The sequence below is a fragment of the Balaenoptera physalus genome, assembly GCF_965194825.1.
Source record: "Balaenoptera physalus genome assembly, chromosome: 1".
Taxonomy (NCBI): domain Eukaryota; kingdom Metazoa; phylum Chordata; class Mammalia; order Artiodactyla; family Balaenopteridae; genus Balaenoptera; species Balaenoptera physalus.
The window spans coordinates 109,137,534-109,160,786 of record NC_138882.1 but is presented as its reverse complement, the minus strand read 5'-3'; the positions used below and the strand labels follow the sequence as shown (position 1 = coordinate 109,160,786).

General features: G+C 39.1%; 1 protein-coding gene and 1 long non-coding RNA gene across 10 annotated transcripts in view; one reads left to right on the top strand and one right to left on the bottom strand.

Moving 5' to 3' along the window:
• Window positions 1-16,430, bottom strand: part of PLPPR5 (phospholipid phosphatase related 5) — a 140,101-nt gene extending 123,671 nt beyond the window's left edge. For 2 of the 7 annotated variants that reach the window (XM_082477960.1, XM_082477961.1), the window contains exon 1: window positions 2,963-3,402. In XM_082477960.1, coding sequence (XP_082334086.1) covers window positions 2,963-3,199 — 237 coding nt within the window. In that variant the 5' untranslated portion in view covers window positions 3,200-3,402. Of the gene's footprint in view, window positions 1-2,962; window positions 3,403-3,605 lie in introns of those variants that run through there. The other 5 variants (XM_082477965.1, XM_082477966.1, XM_082477962.1 and 2 more) reach the window with 4 other exon arrangements.
• LOC309636572 overlaps window positions 3,071-23,253 on the top strand; it is a 137,158-nt gene continuing 116,975 nt past the window's right edge. The window contains exons 1-2 of one of the 3 annotated variants that reach the window (XR_014250079.1): window positions 3,071-3,173; window positions 21,930-22,009. This is a non-coding gene — a long non-coding RNA (uncharacterized lncRNA). Of the gene's footprint in view, window positions 3,174-3,467; window positions 3,658-16,467; window positions 22,010-23,253 lie in introns of those variants that run through there. The other 2 variants (XR_014250080.1, XR_014250081.1) reach the window with 2 other exon arrangements.

The following is a 23,253-nucleotide window of genomic DNA, read 5'->3' as shown; positions in this document are numbered from 1 at the left end:
AGGATTAAGGAGCTTTAAATTAGTTGTTCAAGGTTACACAGCAAGCAGAATCCCCAACTCTTACCATAACAGCAGGATGCACTTTGAATCTGAATCCAAACTTGTCAGACTCCAAACCTGTGCCCCAAGTCAACACTATTTAAAGAATATTTTGCTTTTAATTTTTAGATAAATAAATTTGGCAAATTTGAAACAAAACCACAGATTGTGGCAGTGAGGAGAGCTACTTTTCAAAATTAACTTTAAGGATTAGAATGAGTTTTGAAGATTAAAAATATATATAATGAAGAATCTGTATCACTACAGTCCAAGAAATGTAAAAGATGGGGAAAGAGACCATTTGAGGCATTTATTTAGAAGAATGATTTATGAGTAAGCTGAATTTGCAATAGAAATTCTATTTGTAATAGAAAAGGCGCAGGTTTGGGAGCTTGACACAGTAGGATTAAAATTCTGGGTGCAATGTTTTTAGCCTTGGTCCTCGGGCAAGTTACTTAACCTTCCTAAACCTCAGTTTTCCCAAAGGGTAGGTGACAGTAATAATAACTGCTTTCATAGATAACGCAAGTATTAGATAGGTATAGGGTATATAACCCAACAAATTATGGATACTACTAACATTATTATTAATAATATTGTTTTCATGCAAAGTGACTGTGCTAGGCCAGTGTTCTTGAGAAGAATGGAAAAGCAGGGCTGCCATTACTGTTCCCAAACTTTCACATTATGAGAGTGTAATATTGGGAAGAGCAGAAGCGGAAACAAAGGCCAGCAGCACAGCTAGCCTGAATATCCAACATTTCCTTCTCTTTAGACTGACTCCCAAATTCTCTCTCTTGTAACTAATGAACTGAAAATCAAAACATGGAAATCAAGTTGGATCCTCCCTTTTAAAATCTCTCAAGAATATTCTAGATCCCCACCCAAGCAGCCTTTCTCATCTTGTTTCAGAGAACATATTTTTTGGAAGTAGGACAAGCAGTATGGCATTTGGCATCAGTCTCACAGGCATCAAACACCACACCCACCATTTTTGTTTTCAGGTGCTTCTAGTTTATTATCTGATCCTCAGGGTCCTCCAATGTTAACTGGAGAGACTATCTCCTGGAAGGGATGCTCAGAGAAGTATATGTGGCCATGACTATTCAGTGCCCAGCACAAAGCAGGCGCTCAATAATGACTAATTAATTCCCTTTCCCCTCTGTGGTTCCCCCTAAATGGATAATAATCAAATTCTTTGGGCAAATATGTTATGTCTCTAAATGGCACCTGCCACCATGGATGGATGGTTAGGATCTGAAAAGTGCTATCTCATTTAAATAAGACACAGAATGGTAATCACCAAGGGATGAGTTACAGACATTACTGATTATGGCTGTACCCAAACCAGTGTCCTGAAAGTGACAGGTTTTTTTCTTAAAAGAAAAAAAAAAAAAAAAATCCTTGAAAAATCCCTGAGCTATTCAGTCTCCTAGAAAACATGTGTCTGGAAACCCAACATCTGCAGAAAGCAAAAGGGCCCAAGAATGACCAATTAATTTTTTTCTCTTACAGCTTTCCAAATAGAGGAGAGAGAACACAAACATGAAGCTGGATTTGGGGTTTCTGACATATTTTAGCAAATTACAACTGAAAAAAAACAAAACAAAACATTTTCTGGTGCAAGGTCTAACACTTTTCAAACCAGTATGCTGGAGCCGTATTTGAAGTCAACTATCACAGTACCTGTGATAAAGTTACTTTGAAGTTATCAAGAAGTTCCTTGGTTTGTGGAATTCCATTATGTGTGTTAGGAACTTTTCATTATTTTGTAAATTATTAACTCATTTCCTCTAAAATCAAAGAAAACATGAATATCCAAACCTAACAGATAAAACAGATATTCTTAACATTCATTATTGCAATTTACACATTCAACCACTGGGAAAAAAGTCCCTTTCCTTTCCCTCTTCATTTTTAATTTCCTATTAGTTATCTGTTGAGAGAGAGAGAAAGAGAGAGAGAGAGAGACAGATGACCTGTACCACAGGAAGGGAACCTCCAATACTTTGACAGTATTAAAGGAACCATAATAATTGTTTTCTGAAAAAACACCACCAATTCTCCTACCTATAACTTTGTACCACATTCACATACGTAAATTATTATACGATTATCATTCTAATAATTACATATGTATATCTGTGTATATATATGTGTGCATGTGCCCGTATAGACACACACACACACAGTTCATAAATCCAAAAGGCATTCTCAGAAAAGCTCTATGAGAAAAGGACTTAAGCCGCCCAGGGAATGGAAGATCGCTTAAATAAATCTTGTAATTTAGGCACAGCTCCTGCTTTTCAGCAAGCACTGCTGCTGGAGCCTCTTCATTTAGGAGGTCTCATATTCTTTTTTAGATATTTGTTCCCTGGTCAGCTTAGTCTAATTGGCACTTCCTTTCGAAAGAGAAGGAGGCGGTAAAAAGGGAATTTGCGCCCCGACTCTGGAAGCAGGAGTCCCTTCCACACCCCAGCAGTTGATCGCCGTCTCCCTCCCGCTGGCCCCGCTGCTGCTCGTCTTCCAGTCGCAATGTGAGAGGTGGCGGCCAGCGGAGCAAGGCCACAGAGTAGATGAAGTCAAGATTCAACCGGATAACTCACCTCCTCCCCAGCCCCGACTCCCACCCATTACCGTCTACAGCCCCCTTCCCTCCCATCCCCCTCCGTGTCACGCTAAGGTGCAGCTACCGCGGGGGGTAGCGGGGGTGCGGGGGTGGCAGGTGGGGAGAGCTGGGGGCTTCCTTCGCACCCACCCCGACGCGCCCTAGAAGAATGTCCTCTGGGGAAGGGGCTGCCACCAACTTGGAGGAACTTAGAAGGCAAAGGCTGCCGCGCCCCGACCTCGGCGGGGCCTCAACCCTGAAGGCGAAGGGCGGAAAACGGCAGTCGGGGCGAGGGCGGGCACCCCCCGGGCTTACCACGAGCACGGGGACCCCGGCGGCCAGCGAGTAGAGGAGCACGGGGGGCACGGCGCTGCTGTCCTCCGGGCCCGGGTAGGGCTTGCGGTAGGCGCTGTCGTGGCAGAAGAAGCCCTGCACGTTCACAGTGAACGTGTCCGTGTATTCGAAGTAGTACGCCAGCATCACCGTCCCTGCCATGATCACCATCTGGAAATAGAGCATGCTGCTGGTGAGCGCCGCGGGCAGCCGGGGCATGCACGCCTCCCGGGCCGGGCCGAGCCGAGCGGGCGGCGGACGGGCCCCCTCCCGGGTCCGCCGAGGCAGCCACCGGGGGCGCGGCGGCGGGGGCGGCGGGAGGACGAGGCGCGGGAGGCAGGATGGAGCCGCCGGAGGAAGAGGCGGAGGCAGGTCCGGGTTTCGAGGCGCCGGCGGGCTGCGGAGGAGGCGGCTACCCCCGGACGAACCCCCGCTCCCCTCCCCGCCCCCTGCCCGCCGCAAGCACCGCCCGCCAAGGCGCGGGGTCGCGCGGGAGGGCGGGGAGTCCCGGGCGGCGGGCCGCGGCCAGGCGAGAGACCGTTCGCGATGCAGCCGCGCCGGGCCGAGCCCCCAGGCCCGCCCGGAGGAGGGGCGGACCGGGCGGCGGCGGCTGGGACAGCGGCACCTGTACCCCTCGGAGGGCGGACGCAGTGGAACTGGCGAAGCTTCTCGCAGGGGTAAAAACCAAAAAGGGGGGAGGGGAGGCAGTAGAGAAGGAGCTTCTAGAAACTCCCTTCTGAGGCAGCAGCTGGGTGGTTTAGGAAACCCGCGCAACGCCTGGGAAAATGGTGCGCGGACGCGTCTTCGGAGCGCAACCCCGTAAAGCGCCAAGTGCCGATTCCGCGCAGCGACTTTCAGGCGGCGCCTCTTTGGATTCCTTAACCCCGTGCAGGACACACGCGCAGCGCGGGTTTCTAGGAGCAATGAGAAACATCATCCCAGAGGATTTTAGATTCTGAGTTTCTTTGCTTCCCCGCCCCTCCCCCTCCCCCCCAGTTCCTAGGGCTTTGTATGTAAAAACAGAAATCATAGCTCGGGAGCTCCCGAAGCATCATGTCTTGTACAACGGCCCCTTCCTCGTTCACGTAGTCTCCTCTGGCTCATCTTCTCAGTTTCCCTTTATTAGCTGCTTGTGAGACGAGGCACTGCAGATTCCTGGGACCCAGCAGTGGCAGCCCCTAGGGAAGGGAAAAGGGCCATTTGCCTCACCTCGCTATTCCCTGAGTTCCCAGGTACTGCCGGGATTCCCCAGGGGTCAAGTGAAAGGAGAGGGAGACACAGGGCTCACACCACAGGCATAAAAAACACACCCATACATTGGGCATGCACGCGTGTGCGTGGGTATGTAAGTAGCTGTGCAACTGCATGTATGTAAGGAGCCCGTTTCGTGATGCCATATGGGTCCCTGCCTGCAAGATTAGGCAGCGGACTGAGGAGGTTTGGGGAGGGGTGGAGCTTAGTGGAACCTGACAATGCTTACCTTTCACTCCGGAGAGCGGGTAGGAAGCCTGTATGCAAGGCGAGGGGATGAAAATACTCCTAGAGCCCTGCCCTTCTCATTACAACGTGGAATTACCTTAGGAGATTTGTAGAATATTCATGTTAATGGGTTGTAGCCTGATGATTTTTAGAGGTGGGCCTTTATCATCAGGAAAAAACACTTTTAAGCTAAAAAAGGCCTTTTAAATTTGGCAAATGATTGGTGGTTTAGGGATGAGATAATAATGGCAGTGTGACTTTCTTTAATGTAGAATTATTTTACCCTCCATGTTATTACAGACATCATTTAATAACTACTTAGTGCTTACCAGGAAAACAACACCGAAAAACCTATGTAATAAGCAATTTGGGGCAGTGGGAGCAAACTGTTCCTAAATGGACAAGCAAGACTTATCATACGATGAAAATATAACTACTACAAAGATACATGGTCTAGTGCTACGTTCAGAAAACCATTCTAATACTGTAATGGTGTTTAAACTGCAAATCTGGTTCTAAATCCTGTTTAATAGAATTTTTGGAAGAATGGTGTTAATTTAAAAGGGTAGTTTTAAAATGTAACTTTGGATTAAGGAGAGTCTAATGTAGGTAATGTATTCAAACTGATGAAAACGTGCATTACTTTTGAAATTAAAATGCACTGTTCCGGTGTTACGTGTGCCTGGTACTGTACGTGTAACAAAGCCGGGTCCTCGTCTGTCCTGTTCACTTCTCTGTCCCCAACGTGAGCAGTGTATGGTATACTGTAGATATTTAATCTTTGAATGAATTAAGGAACTTACTCCTCTAAGAACAACAGTGAAGTGTTTTCACGTATAAAATTTACATCAAGGTTAGGGAATCCCAATCTTTATGTCCCCAGATAAACCTAGCCTGTATACTTATTTGGCACATAGGGCAATGTATGAGCAACGACTCTGGTACTGCCTCAGTTCAAATCTCAGCCCCGCCACTTACCAGTTCTGGGAACCTGGGCAAAATGCTTAACCTCTTCCTGCCTTGGTTTCATCACCGGTAAAATTGGGATGATACTCGTACGTACTTTACGAGGTTGGTATGAGGATTATTGATGCTCATTTCATTATGTCTGGCACATTGTGTTTAAATTCTGTAAAGTTTAACCTTTAGTCATACATGTATCTAGCCTGCCTTAACCCAGGTCATTCTAACACCCATCACCAGTCACTTCCTTCTCTTTTTATTGCTTACAAAATGATTCTGGGTGTATCCATATTTCTGTATATATTTTTCTGTAGATTTGTGCACATTCTGTCTTCTCTTTCAGATGGTATCCACCTCAAGAATAAGATATTATTTTCCTTCAGAATTCTCAATATCCCCATGATTTGTTCATGTTAGATGGTCAAAAAGTGTTGTTGACTGACTCATGGTTGACTAACCATCCAATGCTGAAATTCAAGGTTAATAATCTTAACTCGCATTATAAAGATACCAACATTAAATGAAACTTCCATGAATATTTGAACAGCTTGGTTATACATAGAAATGGTGTGAGGTGGATGAAGGGGCATGAGCAATATGCTTTGGGCTGGTTACTTTACTTTCCTGAGCCTGAGCTTCTTTGAGGACAAAATGAACTAAATTTTCTTACCTCTGGGCTTTGTACCAAATAAGTACCAAAGAAGGTACTTATTTAGGGCGTTTCTTCATTTTATTTTCTTGTGAATCATGTAAGCTAATTCTTTTCCAAAATACGTATTTTCAGCTTCAAAGAATCCTTTGGAACCCTGCCTCAATTCTTAATTTAACTGTCTGTTTCTAGATTAAAAAAAGCACTACTCATATTTAATCTTTTGGAATCTTGCCCAAATTCTTAATTTAATTTAATTCTTAGGCATATCATTGTGCTTTCAAATGTATTGTAGCCGTCAGTCTTTCTTAACAAAACACTGTCCTGTCCAAATTCTCCCCATCTCAGCTCCTACCAAAGTGAATAATGTAGGTCAAAAGTGCGGTATTTATAACTCTTCTATTTTCCAACTTCCAGCGATTCATATTGTATTCATCTGTGCATGACTTAACAACCACTCCATCCCACCATGTTTCTCCACCTATAAAACGTGAACCATGATAAATACTGGGTCAGATCTTGGGGGAATCATTTATCAGTTCCAATACCTCCCATCTACCCACCCCAATACTCATGCTCCAGTAAGAACTAGTAAGGTGCTAGGCTGGCAAAGAAAGATGTAGTCCTTATCTGTATGGTTTATAACTTTTCTTCTATAGATAAAAGACAAATGTACAAAAAGGCAAGGCGGAGGGGACCTTTAGGTCGGTAGCAAGTGCAAAGACCATTTGAATAATCCTTGGGAAGCCAAGCATTGAATATTTGTGGATAGCTAGATGACTGAATGTATTCTTCTTCTTTAAGTTTGAGAACCTAACGTGCCTGCTAAAACGGAACAGGAGACGGACCTGGCTCCTCAGGATTATGACCAGTTGGGTTCCGTACAACAAATCTATGAAAACCGAGAGCCAGATTGAGATTCTCTGCTCAGGTTCAGGGATTTGGACCTCATTAGTTTATAGACAGAATGTTTTTGGCAGAGATGCCTGAGCATTTCCAAGGACCAAAGGAGATATGGAATTATAAACAATGGTTTCCATGTGTTTCAGGTAACTGAGAGGTAAACCCAGGCATTTTCCTGAAATTTTCTCATTCCATGTGCAAAAACAGAGATAAATAACATTACTTTCAACGCATAGCTGAGATGGTGAGATAAGTAACATTACTTTCAGTTCATAGATGAGATGGTAAGGTATGAATTCAGAAGGCTTTACGTAAATGGACTAGGGAAGCTCTCCAAAAGAAGAATAGAGTCCTTCTTTTAAAAACAACAACAAAAATCCGTATTCATAATGCTGAACCTGCACTAGAGATATTTAAGGAGATTCACATGTGTGACAAGTTACAGGACTTTGTACTAATGAGGAACGTTAAATATTGACATATATATTGGTAGAAGACCTCATGGGAATAGGTTTGGAAAAAAAAAAAAGGCTTTTTATAGGCCAGATAGCTGTGTTCAGAATAAGTAATTCATTCTAATACTTATTGAACTGCAAAAGACAATATCTCAACAGATCTTTATTGACCTGGATCTAGAAAATGAACAATTGCACTAGTTTACACTTCCAAACAATTTGATATAGAGAACACCCCTGAAGCTTGAATAAGAAATAAGATGTAGGACTGGTTAACTAAAGAAATGTTGTGCTTAAACACATTCATACAAACTCAAAGAGACAACATCCTCATATGAAAACTAAAGAGAGATAGGAGCATTTGGGATTACACCTTTGACCTCTTTATTTTGGGTGTCATAGCATACTGCTTCCTCACAGGATGATTTTCAGTGCTTGATTTAGGAGGTAACTGCTTTCTCAAGAAAACAGGGAAAAAAACAGCTAGAATAGTAATTTGTATGTCTGCCTTTGAGGTTCCAGCTGTAATGGGATGTTTATCTCAAAGGCCAGATGCTTCTGACCTGAATAAGTGGTACTTATCTTCCTCTAGAACCACTAAGATATCTTTAAAGTGCCTTACTCTGTGACTGTATTACAGCTATTCTATTCTTCTATATTTCCAGTATTTAAAATTTTCACTTTCAAAACAGTTATCACAAACAAAGCACATATTTTATTAGAAAACCTAGTTATATTTCACTGAAGGTATAGGTGTGAAATTGATGGACCAGGTAAAAGAACCCAAATTTATTAAATATTAAGGCAGGGAAAGAACAGAAAAAATTAACTAACATGCTATCATTTAAAATTATTGTTATTATCCTATATTAAAATTAAAAATTTAAATTATTAAGTTAGTGAAAGTTAATTGGGACATGTTGCTAATACTTAAACTGTGTGGCCGTGACAATCACTTAGCCTCTCTGAATCTCAGTCTGCTCATCTGTAAAACAGGGTTAGTGAATCTTTACAAAGACATCGAATGGCTTATATTTATAAAATATTTCATAAATATTAAAGCACTGGACAAATCTACACTAGAAAGCATTCTAATTAGGAGGAGAGAATACCTTATCTGAGTGGGTCCTGGATTTTCTCCCCAGCACTGAGTTTCAGTTCCCCAAAGCTCAGATTAATTGCTTCCTGCTCTGTTGCTATGTCTGTGAATATTGAATTGTTTACCATATGTTTCAGTGATAAAAAAAATTATTTTGTTAAGTATAAATCTATGGATCCATAACATCAGGGGAAGTTTCAAAATATTCAAGTTCCCTAAGAATACCTTTAAACAATTGTTAAGGATAAGAACATAAGAGTGTGTCAATTAAGTATGATGGGTAAGCCTGAGGATTGGGGATGCTACAGAACTGACTTCATATCTTTACTCTGTAGATTCATAACTGAGGGACCTTGGCCAAGTCATTTTAATTTCTGTAGTGTCCTAAAATGAGGATAATGTTGCCTACTTCACCAAGATGTGATATAGAACCTTGGCCATTCACGACAATACGTGATCATTACGGTTACTGTTACTCTTCTGGTATAATTAATCCTGCCACTGCTGGATCAGCAAAACTTTTATTGATCCATTTGGAAAAGTGCCGGCATAAAATTCTGCTGAACTGTCTTTGTAACTTCATGTTACTTGAAGACACCTGAAAGTCATTATGTGAGCTATGATAAATGAGAACCATCCTACTAAACAAAATCACAAATCCTGCTAACACTTTGAGAAACAGTTTCTTTAGCAGCGATATGGAGCATGTGGTGCCAACTATGCTGATGGCAGCTGCAGGTCCTTTGTCAAAGATACAGCTTGTGAATGCCAATCAGCATTTGTTTGGTTGTCCTTCAATGCACTAGGTAATGGTTGAAGCAAAGATGCGACAGAAATCAGACACTCAAAATGGTTCCTTATGTTCATACATGGACCATGATCTGCTATTAGTACTATTAGTTTAAAATCAGATGATTTTTGAAATGCTATTTTAGTGAGAGCACAAAGGCTTCTGGCATGATGAATTTCTGCCCTAAATTTCATCATTCTTGAATGTGTTCATAAATTACTGAGCTTCTTCCACCTACAAGTTTACACCTATAAGCATGGAAAGTAATTTTTTGGTCAAGTAAAGAAATAATGTCTTAATTGCTGAATTGGAAGCTAGTAAGTAGCAGAAGAGTTACCATTAAAGTATAAGTATTTATAGATTGTATCACTTTGAAGGAAAGTGGGGGAAGTATTTGGAAGAGAAACATCACTGTGCATATTGTTTTGTTACTCTTGTGATTATCGCCCTTTGTTATTAAGTCAGGTATGATTAATCATATTTTGTTATTTATCAAGTATGTTATTATAATCAATGCTTCAATGTGTAATGGTGTCTTTAATGTACTTGATAAGGATAAAATATTTTACCTTGTTTTCCACTTACTGATGACTTGCTTTAATACTTCTTTTGTCTCATACAGATGTCCAATAAAAATAGAAGAACAAGAATAGTAAAATCTTAATTAACTTCAGAAAGGCTCATGAAATAGGGTATCCTGGGGAACTACTGCTTTTATTAATAGAAACCCTCTAACGTTTTTTGTCAGAACTCTTAAATTAGTAATCAAATTGTGCTGAATGTACTACATTTTTCTTTGAGGATCTGACATAGGGGTCATTATTTTGAAGCTCAGCTCTTACTGTTTATTATTGTAGTGATTCTAGATGTAGGAGATTGATTTTTGTAAGTGCTGATGGTAGGATAAACTCTGGACATTTTGCGAAAAAAAATGCCTGAAATATATTTTTATTTATTTGAAACCACAATACTATTTTATTGAGTGACTACTATATGCTAAAATAGTTCTAAGAATCTCTGATTCTTAAAACTACACTCCCCCCACTCCATTTACTGAAGAGATATGACAACATCAGTCTTCCAAAAAGTAGTATGCAGAATACTACCACTTAATTGAGGGTCCCAGTCTATGTGGAGTCCAGTTTGAGTAAATCAGGTTTTTACTAATCAAGATACCTATTTGTAATTCTACAGGAGCATAAAACATAAGCTGCTCTGAAGTGAAACAGAGTTTTCATTTTAGTGTTTAGTGGACCTGGAAATGAGACCATAGGCTTGAGGAGTAGATGCCCTATGTCCTTTTAATATTGGATAATCCAGCTTAGCTACTGAACCAGGAGTGAAAATTTTGGGAGGATTGGGGATTGACACCTATATCAGTCTGCCTGGGTGGCCATAACAAAATACCATAGACTGGGTGGCTTTAAACAACAGAAATTTTTGTTTTTATATTTCTGGAGGCCGGAAGTTCAAGATCAAGGCGCCATCAGGGTTGTTTTTTTGTGAAACCTCTCTATCTGGTTTGTAGACAGTGCCTTCTCACTGTATCTTCGTGTGGCCTTTCCTCTGCCCTTGCATGGAGAGGTAGCTCTTCCTCTTCTCACAAAGACACCAATCCTAGCAGATTAGGGTCCCAGCCTTACGACCTCATTTAACCTTAGTTATCTCCCTTTTAGAGGCCCTATCTCCAAATACAGTCACATTGGAGGTTAGAGCTTCAATATATTAGTGGTGAGAGGACATAATTGCTCTCCCTATTCAATATATTAGAATGCTTCATTAGGTTGAACCGTATGAAATTGGCAACTTCAAGTGAATCAACCTATACAAGGTCAATACAAATAAGCTTGATTGCTGAAATATCCATGTGATTATTTCATAAATTATAACATTAAGAAAAAATAAGTTCTATTTACTCACTGTTTAATGATGTCTGTGCCTCCCAGTATGATGGATTTTCAGTTGAACTCTTTAAAGTTAAGTTTGAGACCAAGTAAATTTTTATTACCTCATTGTAAAAGTCAGAAAACATGAGTTAAAATTGATTCAATGGTACATAACTTTAACGATTTACTTGGCAATACAACTGCTCTGAAACCCTCCTCAACGTGATTTTCAGACGATAAATATTGGTATCTGAAGGACAGTCTTACTCAGTTGTACAGCCGGAAGCATAAAATGAATAAAATATGGGGAGTTTGGGCTAAGCACACACATATTTTTTACCTTTGGGTCAGAAATTTAATTGCTGCTTCTTGCTCATATTGATAAGGAAGCCAGATGCTACGCTCCAGGAATTGCAGCAAATCAATTACTAACAGGTAATGGAGTCCAGTATCAAGTGAGATAAGAGTGCTTAGAAATCAGCTTCATCAGAGGGCTTTACCAATGCTGTCTGAATCACCCAAGCCTCCTTTGTATTTAAATATTGCCCCCTTCTCTCCAGCTGGCTCTGTATGACTGCATGATGAGGAGCAGATAAAATATGCATCTGTTATATATCTCATCAGACTACGTGGACCCCCATTTCTGCTGGTGCTGCTCAAAACAAGTTTACCAGATTCCAGTCCTCTAGAAAATTATTCCATAAGATAACCTTGTACTAGAAAAGCATGCAAACTAGTGGTTTGCGTTTGTTTAGAGACATGTTTATTAAGAATTTATGCTCTGCAAAGGGCTGTACAGGCATAGTAAGAATAGATTACCTGCCATCTGCTCACAAAACATTACAATAAGGTCAATATTATGAGTTTCCACACCTGAAAACCAGGAAGACAAAAATTTCTAAACATATATACTATGCTACCTTAACTTAGTGGCAGATGGGAGGTAATACAGACACGTTTGACTATTTACTATGTGCCAGACACTTCACATGTTTCAATTGTATGTAGTTATTTCTAGAACCCTGCAATATTAAGTACCATTACCTCCCACTTTGCCAAATCTGAATCTCAGAGATACTTTCCTACTGGCCCACGATTAATAAGTAGCAGAACTGGTGTTTGAACCTAGATCTGGCTGGTTCCCAAGAAATTTCTATTGCATCATATTGACAGTTTTTAATATGTTGTACCAATTCTACAAATACCATTTATATTTAATATAAATATATTAAAAGATATACTTGAATAGATAAACAAGCTGTGGTATATCCATATTAAGGAATACTACACAACAACAGAAAGGAATAAAACTCCATAACTTGGGTGAACCTCAGAGGCTTTATGCTGAGTGAAGGAAGCCAGTTTCAAAAGGTTATATACTGTACAATTCGATTTTTGTGTCATTCTGGAAAAAACACATCTACAGTGATAGAGTACTGATCAGTGGTTTCCACAGACTAGGAATGGGTGTGTGGGTGACTATAAAGAAATAGCACAAGGGAGTTCTTTGGGTGATGGAGCTGTTCTGCATCCCAACTGTTGTGACAATGATCTGAAATATACATAGGTTATAATTCATTGAACTGTACACAAAGCATCAATAAAAAATTAAAAAGGAAATATTTGAAGTGTGGAAAATTATAAGAAAGACATCACCATACTAATAAAACTTTTGATATCTTTATACTTTTGTTCTTACACATAAAGCTGACATGTTTTGTGAGAGTTTTTAATCTCATACAGAAAGGTATAAATTATGACTTAGCTGTATTTGAAAGATGATAAAATATGATGGTTAGAAATAATGAAGACTGATACGTACCTGCAACAGTCTTTTGGAATATATATGCTTATATATATGTACATATATATATCCTAAGGAATATTGTGAACATTTCAGAGAAGAATTCAGCGTATTAATGTAAACATCCTATCCAATAGCTGAGAAGAATGTAGATGGGGTTCTTCTGCCAGAGCTCCTTCTCATGGTAGCAGCTGGCAGAAATAGGCACCCTGTCCCAATGGTTAAGGAAAAGCATACCAATTCCCATGAAGAACTAGAGAACTAGGAAAGAGACATTGGAAAAAACACTTTGTGCCAATTGAGCCTAGAAAATGGAGTTGAAAGGAGGCTGGGGCTGGTGGAAGGAGAGAGTGCCAGAATTTAATCTGGTTCTATCAGAATTTCTCTGGCCACGTCCACTGACCATGTCCATGTGCCATACCTAAATGTAACAGCTTAGTCAGGATTGACTTAGGAACTGAAGGAACTTGCATCACTGAAGGTTAGTGACAGAGGCTGGAGGAGGACTGGCCCTTTAAATGGTTCTTCTGTAGCTTCAGAAGGTTATTGAGCTTTCCCAAGATGTCAGACATGTTATTAAATGAGTTAGTGTGGGAGAAAAGTGTGTACTGTAAATTGTAGGGTACCACAGAAGTATTACTTATTATTAACCTTAAAACTGGGAGACTGACTCAACGGAGTATATTAAACTAGAGGAGGAACATCTGTAAGGTAACCAAGATACAAAATGCTCAGCCTTTGAAATTTTTAAATGTGCATTTCTGGTGGACGTAATCCATATGTGCCTGTGCGTTGTGCAAATATTCATACTGCACATTAATAAATGCATATAAATGAGCTGAAAATTGTGAATTACTCAGTAAAACCACAGCAGCCCATCTTGATGAGATTACCCTTTCAGAAAAATCCATTAAAATGCAAATATGTTAAACAAATCAAATTTGGGAGGTCAAATTTTCTGGGAAAGTGCAGTCTGTTAGCAATATCGCATCTCTACAGGATTTCCATCTGAATTGTACTAATGATGTGCAGACTGGGAGTGCAATGAAAGAAAAATTTCTAAGACTGTGGGCTTCAGCTTTAGCAGATGTTGTATGTTCTGATAATTGAATCAAAAGAAAATGGATAAAAACCTTTGTGTGCTCTTCTCAGCCCCATGAGGGCTGAATCAATGGTTTACCTTTCTTTTATATCTCCACTGCCTGAAAAATGTCCTAGCACCTGGTATGTACTTAATAAATAGTTGTTGAATGCATGGATGATAAATAAGGAGTAGAAGAGAGTGGTAGAAGTACAGGTAGGAAGAGAAAGGATGAGTACGAGAGACATTTTGAAAGAAAAGCAATAGGAAGAAAGGAGACTGATGAATTAAAGATGATGCCAAAGATTTTTGTCTGGATGACTGGGAGTGGTATTGCCATTGGCTATAATGGAGAAGAACATGGGGTAGAGGCAGGTGAGTAAGTTTCACATTGTAAAGTTAGGCATACATCAAACTCAGAGACAGAATTATCTACATAAAGATGATGATTAACATAAGAATGAAGAATACCTCACACTGTGTGTATATATAGTTCCGTATTTCCTTATGGAAAAACCTGCACTAGAGTAACACTCATGATGTGTCTTAATCATTTCTCCCCAAGAGGGAGCAGTGATTTATCTGACTGGGAGTGCAGTGACATTCACTGGTTCACATTTTTCCACTGGGTAAATCTTATCTATTTAAATCCTGAAAGATCTGGAGATTCATTCCCCCCTTTTTGTGGGAAGCAACAATTCTGGGTAAGTATGTCTACCCTACAAAGCCAATTTGGTTCCTTGAATAGATTCCTTCAAGCTCTGAGCTTAGGATAAGTGGAGAGACACAGAATATTAGCATCCCTTTTTGGCCATGGATCTATAGAAACAGTTAATATCCAATTGCTGATCTCCCATGTTCAGTTTTTCACTTGGTTCAAAATTATGCAGTAGAATCAAGTGATACTATATAGTAGCCTCCTACAGCCCCAATATTCTGGAAAGTTTTATAAAGAAAACTATACGAGTAGAGAAAAATAGAGCAGCCAGTGCAACAGAGAATTAATGGTCGAAAATGTTTGAAGGTATCAAGGATTTCCCAGTGTCAAGTAGATCTTGGAGGGAGAGTTCACAAAGGATGTGTGAGGAACACAGATCAAATCTGTCACGCAGATGTGGGGCATGAGGACAGAGTCTGAGCCACTAAATGCGGTGATTAGGTACCTGGTCACCTGTACAATTTTATTCGACATGAAATGGTCAAGAGGAAGCCAGGATTCAGAAGGCAGTAAGGAAACAGAGGCATTGGGTCCAGATTATTCTCGTAGTTTAAGAATCAATAATGTGAGGGGAATAGAATAGTGGCTGGAGAAGGTCACAAGGTAAAAACATTTTTGTTCTGTTCTGTGTTCCCAAGAAAGGAACAATCAGTGCACACATTTGATGACTGAGAACCAATAGAAGTATGAGTGAATAAGGAAGTGGGAGGGGAAGAACTTGTTTTTGATTTTGAAAGGGACAGAAAAGAGTGAGAAGGTGAGATGGGCAATAGGGTCAGCCTTTGTGGACCCATCTTCCTTCACTGAGATGGATGGAAAACAAAACAGAAAAGGAAAGTTGATGAGGTCCTCTACCAAGGGGAAGTTGAGAGAAAAGAGCCAGTGAGAAAATCTATCAATCAGAACATGATGTTCTCAAGAAGGCTGATGGCTCTCACTTTATCTAAAAACAAGCAAGGTCTCTTCTTTAATTTAGCTCCGGTATCAAAGTCTCTCTTTTAGATTATAGAGTAAGTGAGAAGTGTACTAAAATAGAACACAGTAACCCAATTGAAAAAAGCAGAGGTTTAGAAGAATATATTTATATGAAGGGACCTGGGCGTCCCAATCTGGAAACCCATACTACCATGGGAACAAAGCTTAATCTTGAAGTCGAAAGGCAGACCTTAAGATTCCTGCATCCAAGAAACATGGCTCCCACTCCCTTGACTCTTTTTATCCCACCAACACCCCTTTCTTCCCTTTCCCCTTGGGAAAAAGTAGCAAGGACACAAACACTTATATTTTTCTCTTTTATCAGCTAAAATATCTCATGAATATGACTCCTTTTTAATGAATCCTATATCAGAGCAACTGAAGTTGTGTCAAACCTACTGATTGATCCAGTGCCATGTTTTGAGGCTGCACTAAGTCATGGGACACATTCAATCAGCCTAGCATGGGAAAAGCAAAAAACAGAAAATTAACCCCATGAGGTTTTTCACATGGTCCAGCACTTGTCAGTGAAAATCAGTAATATGTTATGTGCCTCCCTCTTTTTATGAGAAAGATGAAAACATTTCAAAATGTGGAGTAAAGCAGTTTTGTATTAAACACAAAAGACAAAAGCAATGTGGTTGATGGCAAGATATAAAAACATATAAACATATATCTTGCAAGATATGCAACATATAAAATCATTATGTTGCAATGATTTTCTTCAGGTAACTTGAAGCTGAGAAAAATAAGTTTGTTAATTATCAATTTTCATTTGTTCCCTTTTAAAAAATGAGAACCAAGAGGAATAAGATAATTCAACAGTTTCCCTTGAATCACAAGATTTTATCAATGGAAAATAAACTTTTTAACATGAAAGCATGAAAAAAATGAGTTATAGAAAGGTGTTAGCTACTTTCAGCCTGTGATAATAAAAAGATAAGAAGTCCAACTTATGTCTTTTATGTGCAAGGCATTGTACTAACCGCCTAATTTTTTTGCATTATTATTAAGAAACATTTCAAACATTCAGAAAAGTTTATATATATAAAATTACAAACTTATGGATTTAGAAGTGTTTGATGTGTTTCAAACCATTAGGTTGTTAATCTTATTTATACTCTAGTTATCCTATTTTTGGCCAGAGAATGTCTTCAAAATGGTTTCCTGGGTCTTTTTGATAGGTAGTTTCCTTGCTTTTGGTATGATAAGGTGTTCCAGAATCAACTTGTACATGTTTTGCCCCAGACCTAGAACCAGCTATTTTTCCAAAATACTTTGGTTCCTGTTAGGGGAAAATGGTATTTACAGACCAAAATCTGATCAATAAGGGTTTGTCTACTGCCACCAGGTTGGTCTTCATTTCTAGGTCTTTTCAATGGATAGAGCTAAGTTTTTTCTTTTAGAGAAGACACACCATGAGCTCATACTGACATTTCAATTCAAAGTCAGGAATACAAGATTTGTACTTAACCTCTTTGGTCTCATATCTGTACTTCTTTTTCCAGTTCTGAAATTCCTTCACTTACATAACCTAGCGTACCTCACACTCAACAAATTCAGAATTAAAGCCATGACTGCCTCCCATCTTCTCCACACCTGATTTCCCTTCTCATTCCCTATTCCAGTGAAAAGCAATGCTTTGCACCCATCGGGTATCACACTGGAACCTTGGAAGTTATTTCATTGTTTACTGTCTTGCACACATTAAGTCAGGTCCAAGTGCAATAGATTAGACCTGCTCTCTCTGAAATCCTCTCTCTCTTCCATTCCTTCAGCCACCATCTTAGTTCAAGCCTCATGGTTTCTTATCTGTTTCATGCAATAGACATGCCCTACCTCTCAATGTGTGCCTGTCAGATCTCTTCTCCACATTCCTTTCAGAACGAATCTCCCACCATGTGAACAAATCATGTCACTTCCTTACTTAAATAAGAATCTTTAATGCCATCTCCTCTTGGTATGCTCTCCATCCCTCTACCATCTTTAAGATTGCAGACTTCTGTACGCTATACAAGCTCTTCCTGATCCCTCTTCTTTTACCTGTTTCTGCCCATGACACATACTTCCATGTATGCCTACTGAATTATAATCCTTCAGCAGCCTTCCCTGATAACTGCCATAGGGATTAAGACCCTTGATGGGTGTCCACATAGTTTTTTATGTTTATCTCTTATTCCATTCATTTTACTTTCTATAGTTACTGATTTTGTGGTCTCATTTTTCTACTATATTCTGTGCTCCTTTAGGGCAGAGACTGTATAGTTAAGAACAAATCTTTCGTGTTAAACACATTTCGGCTTACATTCTAGCTTTGTCTTTTCCTAACTGTGTAATTTGGGGCAAGTTAACCTCCTCTCTGAACCTTGGATTCCTCATCTGTAAACTTTATGTGGCTTTTGTGGGGATTAAATGAGGCAATGCCTGTCGAGTGTTTGATATAACTCCTAGCTCATTAGAGCTTTCAATAAATATGAGCAGTTACTACTATCATCTATGTCAATAGAGGATGAATGAAGGTAAAATGAGGACAAGGTCGGCCTCCAAGGGAGGCAGTCTTACCACCAAAGGCAGTACTGATGCAAGAAGAACAGAACTCAGGGGCCACTGGGGACAGAGGCTGCAGGTCAGCAAGAGACTCCCCTAATTAGACCAGGAGTGACATCTAAATCAGACCCAAGAGGCAACTCTCAATTGAGGCTGTCAGGAGATGGCTGAGAAGCTAGGTACAGAAAAGTAGGACGCACAAGAGACCGTTCTCAGAAAAGTGCTTTCTATACAGCTCTTCTGGGTTGGGAGATTTGAAGTTACTTGGCTCCTTTAAGGAGCAGTGTTAAAAGTAGATGCCTGGTATTAAAGGTAGAGTTTTGTCTCCCCAAAATGATATGTTGACATCCTAATCCCAAGTACCTAATTTAGAAATAGCATCTTTACAGAGGTAATCAAGTTAAGATGAAGTCATTAGAGTGGGCTTTAATCCAGTATGACTGGTATCCTTATAAAAAGGGGAAATTTGGACACGGAGACAGACATGTGCAGGGGGAAGATGATGTAAAGACACCCGAGGAGAAGACAGCCATGCAACTGGAGTAATACATCCTCAAGCTAAATGATGAGTAATACATTCCTCAAGGAATACCAAAGACTTGCCATCAAACACCAGTTGTTGGAAGAGGCGAGGAAGGATTCTCCCCTGGATCCATTAGAGACAGCATGGCCTTGCCAACACCTTGATTTCAGAGCTGTAGGCTCCAAAACTGTGAGACAATAAATTTCTATTGTTTTAAGTTACCTAGTTTTGGGTGCCTTGCTGCAGCAGTTCTACTAAGCAAATACATCTGATGATACAAAATAACAGCCAGCTCTTTTGAACTGTGCATTAGACACTGTGCTAAGCACTTTTCATGAGTTTTCACATTCAATCCTCACAGTTCTATGGACCGGGCACAACATGTCCATTTTATAAATGATCACACTGAGGTTTAGTGAGGTTAAGCAACTTACCTGAGATAAAGGGTAGAGCCTAAATTTGAACCTGCTCATACCTGCCTGGGAGCTCATGCTCTAGTCACTACATAACCCTCCACCCCATGCATACAATAACACACTGGAGCTTTACAGTAAATACAGAGCGACACCTGAGTTCAAGGGTATTGTCATCTTAATAAAGGACAAGTGTCATCTGTGTCTGTATGCCATCTTCCTGCAGCTGTGGTACCATGGAAAAGAATAGAGTTAGATGGTCTGGGCTCAAGCCTAATTTTGATTAGAATAGATGTTTTGTTTGGGGCAGATATTTAGACTCTCAATTTCTTCTTATGCAAAAAAAATTCTCCTGATGCTCCAGTTTCTCCTTTTATCTCTTTGTAGTTATTTATTCATTTGTTCATTCAACAAATGTATCCTAAGCAACCACTATACACCAATGAACAAGGTGAGACGTTGGGATTCCAAAAGGGAAAAGACAGACTCTGCCTTTTAGAACTTGCAGTCCCCATTTCAGCACTTCTGTTACAGTATTGTGGTTTCTGTATATGTCAGTTATCCTGGGTGGACATTAGGATAAGTCAGATTTTTTTTCACTATTTCCTCAATCTGTATAGAAATTAAGAGTATGATTTGGAAAAGACAGATCTGGGTTTGAATCTTGGATCCCCAAGTATTGTTTATGTGACATTTGGCAAGTTACTCTCTACACTTAAATTTTCTCATTTCTAAAATGAGAATAACAATACTTATATCGTCATTTTGAGGATTAAATGAATAAGGTGTGCAAAGCAAATAGTTGAATGCTTGGCAAATCAATAGGCTTAATGAATCTGGTATTATTAATCATTTGGTACATTTTCTGGAACATAACAAATACGCTAATGGTTAATACATTTATGAAATAAAATAATATAATGAAAGCATTTTATCAACAAGCATTTTATCAGGTTATAAAATGTAACATATTTCCTGTAAAATCTGCATATGTACTTAATCATTCCATTACCACTTTTTTCCCAAAGGATAAAATTGGAAAACGGTTTGAAAGGCTGATAAATTTTAATTTTCTGGAAATATTGGTGACAGAAACAAACTGTCAATATTTGTTCCACAAGTCAGAAAAGGTAACTAAATATGAGTAGCTGGTGCATTGAGAGCTAACTTGTATGCAAGATAAATTCAGGTTTATCTCACTGACTTGAATCAGCTGCATAGTTAAAAATTAGTCTGACATAATTTTGACGGATTAACGTAAACAACAACAATAAAAAACAAAATGGATCAGATTGTTCGAAATAGGCATTGCTGTTTATTTACTTCTAACTTGACTATCTCTAAAAGTCTAAAATAAATCTGTCAAAGGCCAGCCTGAATGATAACCTCTTCCAGAAAGCATTTACAACCACTGGCCTAGAGTAAGCACCAATCTGTTTTTCTTTTATTCCCTTCACCATATACCACATTGAAGTAATTATTTGAGCATGGGTCTTATTCTTTTTGTTGTTGGACTCTACAGTTCTTGCAGGAAAAAATAAATCTATATGTCAGTACCTTTGCTTCTCATAGCACTTAATATAGTGCTTTGCATAGAAGCAAAATCTGTTACATGAATGAATTTAGAAAATCTGGAAATGAATACTTGAATGAATAAATTAATAGTTACATTTCTGAATCTTTATTCAGAAATACTTGTCATAAACATTACCAACATTTTGAATGTATGATATTTCCAAATTTCAGAAAAATTGGTTAATGTATTGCAGTGAGGCCTACATGCCACCATTCACTCACTCATTCTGTCAGCATTGTTTGTTGACTGCCGATTATATACTAGGTATTATAAAAGGTAATGAAGATCTGTTCTTCACCTACCAAGAGAATGTTCTTTCTAAGGCAAAGTCTACTATGTTTCACCACTATCTTTCAGAAATGTTGAAAAATTTTTAGCATGACACAAATGTATCTGCCTATATCTCTCAACTTATATTTTGCTTTGTGGACCCCTTGCCCTCATAAATCTATTCTCTAGCCTCGGAAGTCCTTGCAATTTTTCACCATCATATAAACTCTCATGTTTCTGTGCTTGCCCAGACCATTCTTATCCATTCTATAATAATCTCTATTCAGTATTTAAGACTCATCTCAAAGTCACCTACTCTTGGCAATCTACCTGGGCAAGCAAAGTCATCCTGACCTCGCTTTGTGAAATTTCTCTTTGCATCACTTATTTGTTTCTGTCACCACATTTAATGTAATCTGTCATTATTGTTGATTTACTAGTGACTCTTTACTACTAGATTGTAATTTCCTTGATAGGAGGCTATATGTCTCACTTATCCCTATGTGCTCAGTACCAGGAAAATCGGAGGTACTCAATAAATTCTCTATGAATGGGGGGAAAAAAGCAAAGGGCACTTTAAAACTAGTCATTTATTATAATTACCAAATTCTCCATTCTAATGATCATATGTTGCCTAAAATATGTTAATAATAATAATACTTATATTTTTATAGCGCTTTATTCTTTCCAAAATGCTTTTGAACTGGTTTAAACTGAAAATTTATATTTAAAAAGAAAGTGTATACACACATTGCTTATTCAGTTCAGGGTGAGCTAGATTTAAGAGCACTTGTGATTTGTAATTTTCCTCCTTCCAGGCACCTGATGGGACAGCACTCTCCATCCCCTTGAGGTTGGGCATAGATGTGTGACATGCTTTGGTCAAAGCATTGTGAAGGTAAGTTGAGCGGGCCGCTTCCAGCTGGAAGTCTTTGGGAGACACAGTTGTTTGCCATCGACATGAAACCATATTGGCTTGTACGCCCCACCCCATAAAGACATAAAGGAACAGAGCTCACCACTGACCTGAGATGAATATGTTGCAGGAATAAGGAAGACAAAAGAAACAAAAAAACCAAACCTTTTGTCGCTGAAAGCCACTGAGATTTTAAAGGATTTTTTTTTTTTTTTTAGGTAACCTCAACATATTTTAGTCTATCTTGAATAATACTCAGAGTATGTTCACATATGAGAATTACACAGTGGTATTTTCCTATATAATTTACTCTCATTCCCAGTCATTATTTAATCTTTGGAAAGATTACAAACAGTATTATAGTGTGATGATCACGCTGGTTCTGCCTGTATCTTTAGCAGGAATGCCTAGGGAAGGAAATTTAGACCATCAGCATCAAAATTATACATTTTGGTGAGAAAAGGAGAATAGCTGAGAGAGGCGAGGAAGAAGATAAGTGTGTTTGGTTTGGAAGAGGTTTACATCAGAAAAGAGTCGGTGCCTAAGGCCTCACTGGCTTGTTACTCATACTGTTGTATCTTTATCAGAAGATAGGGAGAAGGAGTAACTATATCAATACATAATGCAATAAATCTGACTATCTTCAGAGCAGAGGACAGGTTATTTTCAAGTACGGACTGCACAGCTTTCATTAGTGCCATGGGGTCCAAAAGGGAGCATTGGACGAGAACCCCTGCTCTCTGGGTTCCTCAGGAGATCTTTGGATCATGGATTTCAGAACTCTTTGAGTCAGGTTCAAAATTTATTCAAATTTGTTTCCCCAACATTTGCATGTAATTGGTGTAAAAAATACTTTCTTGAAGATGTTAATTGGTTCAAGTGGACTCAAATTATTCACAAATAGATGTTCCAAGGAGAAGGGGAAAAAAGTAAAAGTTGACTAATTATTTATGTGTATGTAAGGATTATATACTGGAGGCACACTTATCCACACAGACACACATAATTAAAATATCCCCAAAGTAAAAATATTAAGCTTGTCTTAAGACAAAAGAGAATGAAATAGAAGAAAATCAATGGCATTTTCGAGTTTTCATATCAAGTCCCCAGTCTTGGAAAATTTGAATTCAGAGACCTTAATAGCTGGTCAAATTCTCACACTGATTAAAAGCATTATATATCTTCCCTTAAAGGGGACGAACAACAAACTAACTTCAACAAACTAA